General features: G+C 49.8%; 1 protein-coding gene across 1 annotated transcript; it reads right to left on the bottom strand.

The window, feature by feature from the left end:
• Positions 1-211: 211 nt before the first annotated feature.
• On the bottom strand, positions 212-2,901 carry LOC106892010 (laminin subunit gamma-1-like). The gene is made up of 3 exons (XM_014948879.1): positions 2,747-2,901; positions 1,980-2,079; positions 212-1,872 (listed from the first exon to the last, which is right to left on the bottom strand). The coding sequence occupies exons 1-3, from the start codon at positions 2,828-2,830 to the stop codon at positions 1,616-1,618; spliced, it is 441 nt and encodes a 146-aa protein (XP_014804365.1). The 5' UTR covers positions 2,831-2,901; the 3' UTR covers positions 212-1,615.
• Positions 2,902-3,545: the final 644 nt, after the last annotated feature.

The following is a 3,545-nucleotide window of genomic DNA, read 5'->3' as shown; positions in this document are numbered from 1 at the left end:
GCAGGGTGAGCAGCTGGGAGGCACTGGCCGGGGAGGTGGCAGTAGCAGTGAGAAAGGCAGAGATGCCACCTGAGCCTGGCCTGAAGTCCTTGTGCTCGTGGTGACTTCGCTATGAGCGGGAGGAATAGCAGGCAAAAAGAAAGGAGGGCACTGGTTAACTCCAGCGCTTTCTACCAGCTTAAAAACAGGCAAAAGGCAAGACCAGGCTGGAGGCAGGGAGGAAGGCGCAGAGGATGGTCTGGTCTCAGAGGAGGGCTGGGGGAGCAGCGAGGGGCTGCCCACCGCTCCCACCCAGCAGCAGGGTGAGCAGCTGGGAGGCACTGGCCGGGGAGGTGGCAGTAGCAGTGAGAAAGGCAGAGATGCCACCTGAGCCTGGCCTGAAGTCCTTGTGCTCGTGGTGACTTCGCTATGAGCGGGAGGAATAGCAGGCACAAAGAAAGGAGGGCACTGGTAAACTCCAGCGCTTTCTACCAGCTTAAGAACAGGCAAAAGGCGAGAGCAATGGCAGGAGATAGAAAAACGCCACTGTCCTCCTTTCAGGAAAAAGGCAGGGAGAAAGACCTTTCCCTTTCCACTTGCATTCTCCCTTCCTTCCCCACCCAAAGACTTTGAGCCTGAAGGCCAGCGCAGCTGTCAGAGCCCTCTGGATGGCAGCTCTCCTCCTTCAGCAAGACTTCTGCCACTTGAGCAAACTCATCTGTCAACCAGACATTCGCTGCCCAAAAAACCAAAGATTCTCTGGCCATTTGACAGCCACACCTACAGATGGGAACGCAGCTTTGTGGCTTCCACGCTCCCCAGCCTGGGTTACCCAGCAGGTAGCTGCTCACAGACCAGACCCAAAACTTCTCCACTGACCAGGAGTGGGGCTGGCAAGAGCCACCACTCCACCAGTATCCCATCTTCCCACAGAGCTCCTCTCGGAGGCCGCGTTTCTCTCAGAGCGATGCATCATCACAGAAAGCATTTCAGAAAGAGGTTTCGGCTATTTTGTCAAAGGCTACCAATGCTGTTGATTGGCCACTAGTTAACAATTTTTAAAAAAAAAAAAATATATATATATATAAATTCACAGGGTTAGAAGTTGGGAAGAGGGATCTGAATGAGTGCAGCTATACTGGCCATTACAGTAATACTTTGGTAGCCATCCCCTTCCTTCATAGGGACAGAGAGCTCTGGGACCAAGGATTTTACAGTTGAGGGGAGAAGAGAGGAGAGAAGGTAGGGTTAGTTTTGCCTTGCCGTATCCAGCTCACATGGTTATTTCTGAACCACAGTATGAAGAGTCCAGAGCATCTCCCATCCTTGCGCTAATCAAAGGGAAACTGTGTCTGAGAGAGGGGCAAAGGCGGAGTGCTCAGGAAGACAGTTTATATAAAAAAACCCTTTGATGCCCAAAGACGGATATTTAATTTGCTTCTCTTAAAAAAAAAAAAGAACCCCCCCCTCCCAAAACAATAAAAAAACCAAACCTTTCATCTTATCCTGATTTGAAAAGAAAACAGTGGCTGTGAGCAGCAAAGAGCTGGGGATTTGAAGAAGGTAATGTGTGTTAAGGCACTCCATAGCCAAACCACCGCTCACCGGGGGAATACCCCCCACCCCCAGCGCACCCTTAGGGTTTCTCAATGGACGGGGTGTTAAAACAGCCAGATGGCAAGGTCTTCTTGATGTCTTCCAGGTTGCTAATGTCCTTCAGGATCTCTTCAATGTCCCTGTTGTAGGCCTGTATCGCGTCATCTTGCTTCCTGGCTTCTCTCTCGAGGAAAGACACTTTCTGGTCTAGGTCGTTCTCTTTCATCTGGTCTTTGGCACTGTTCAGGCTACCCTCAATCTCATTCAGTTTGTTCAAGTCCACCGTCTCCAGTTGCCCTGAAAAGCCAGAAGCAAACAGTGAACAAAGAAAACAGCTTTTTTTTTTTTTCTGTCAGCAGCAGGAAAACACTCAAAGGTGTAAGGCACATTAAGGACAGCCTTACCTAATTGATCCAGCAGGTTGTTAATCATGGCAAGCAAGTTGGTCACAGAGTTCTTTGCTTTTCTGGCATTGTCTTCTGCTTCTTGGGCAGCCTGTGAGGCCTGCAGGGTATAAAAAACATGAAAGCACAACAAGGCTGTAGGGATTGCGCTAATTGATCCAGCAGGTTGTTAATCATGGCAAGCAGGTTGGTCACAGAGTTCTTTGCTTTTCTGGCATTGTCTTCTGCTTCTTGGGCAGCCTGGGAGGCCTGCATGGTAAAAAAAACCACAACAAGGCTGTAGGGATTGCAAAACTGTTGCCTCTCCTCTTCACGTCTGCCCAAGCACAGTCAGTCACACACATCCCTGGCACCTCTCTCCAGCATAACACCCCTGCACCGAGATCTTCATCACAGCACTGGCAAAGACTGACAACCTTCAAATAGTCACTCTTGTGATTATTTCAGGATGGGGATCCCTGATAACCAAGCAGGATTTTGCAGGAAAAGTCAGAACAGAGTCAGTAGGGCTACAGCCAGGTTTCAGTTAAAATAAAAGGGAAGTGCTGCATTAAGAAAATTGGCTCTCAAATTCCAGCAGGGAACCTATGCTAATGCCACCAGAGGAGCTCCTTTGCTAGGCTCATGTCTTCAATCCCACTTAAAACTTGGAAGAGACTGAACACTGGCTGGACTCAGTGCTGTCTTTGCAGGAGGACAGCAGAGGAAAAAAAGCTTGCACAGCCAGGACAGCAGGGAGAAGGCACCTTCTTGCCAGCATTACTTACCATGCCTGCCATCATCATATCCTGCTCAGCATCATCCTGCTTCCGCTTCAGCTCTTTTTCTGCATCCTGCAGTTGCTTCATCATGTCATCCACTTCTCTGGCCAGCCCCGTCACATCAGCAAAAGTCTTGTCAGCCTCGGCTTTGGTAGCAGCTGCACTCTACAGCCAACAAGGGGAACAGGATGGGAAAAGGTGGTGAAGGTGCAGAACTTCCTTCAACCTTTTTCATCTAAATACACCGATTTCCTATCACGCCACATTTTCCTTCCCTGGTGGGGGCTACAGTAGAAAGCACGTGGGGCTCACCAGGAAATACTGGAACAGGGGAGTTTCACAGAATCACAGAATCTTCTAGGTTGGAAGGGACCTTAAAGATCATCTTGTCCAACCGTCAACCTAACTGACAAAAATAGACACCCACACAACAAACAAGGAGCATCATCACTAAACCATACCTCCCAGCACTACATCAACCCGTCTTTTGAACACCTCCAGGGATGGTGCCTCAACCACCTCCCTGGGCAGCCCATTCCAATGGCTGAGAACCCTTTCAGTGAAAAAATTTTTCTTAATATCCAGCCTGAACCTCCCCTGGCGCAACTTGAGGCCATTTCCTCTTGTCCTGTCGCCTGTGACTTGAGAGAAGAGACCGACCCCCACCTCTCTACACCCTCCTTTCAGGCAGTTGTAGAGAGCAATAAGGTCTCCCCTCAGCCTCCTCTTCTCCAGGCTGAATAACCCCAGTTCCCTCAGCCTCTCCTCATAAGACTTATTCTCCAGACCCCTCACCAGCTTTGTC

The sequence above is a fragment of the Calidris pugnax genome, unplaced genomic scaffold, assembly GCF_001431845.1.
Source record: "Calidris pugnax isolate Ruff unplaced genomic scaffold, ASM143184v1 scaffold30, whole genome shotgun sequence".
NCBI lineage: Eukaryota > Metazoa > Chordata > Aves > Charadriiformes > Scolopacidae > Calidris > Calidris pugnax.
Note: the sequence above shows the minus strand (reverse complement) of the source record. Positions and strands in the feature narration are given on the sequence as shown.

What these genes read in the sequence shown, in the direction of transcription:
- LOC106892010 (XM_014948879.1), bottom strand. Translation starts at nt 2,830, where the DNA reads ATGATGAAGCAACTGCAGGATGCAGAAAAAGAGCTGAAGCGGAAGCAG. An exon ending in ATATGATGATGGCAGGCATG is followed by an intron (nt 2,080 to 2,746) that starts GTAAGTAATGCT and finishes TATACCCTGCAG; the next exon opens with GCCTCACAGGCTGCCCAAGA. An exon ending in CAACCTGCTGGATCAATTAG is followed by an intron (nt 1,873 to 1,979) that starts GTAAGGCTGTCC and finishes CTGGCTTTTCAG; the next exon opens with GGCAACTGGAGACGGTGGAC.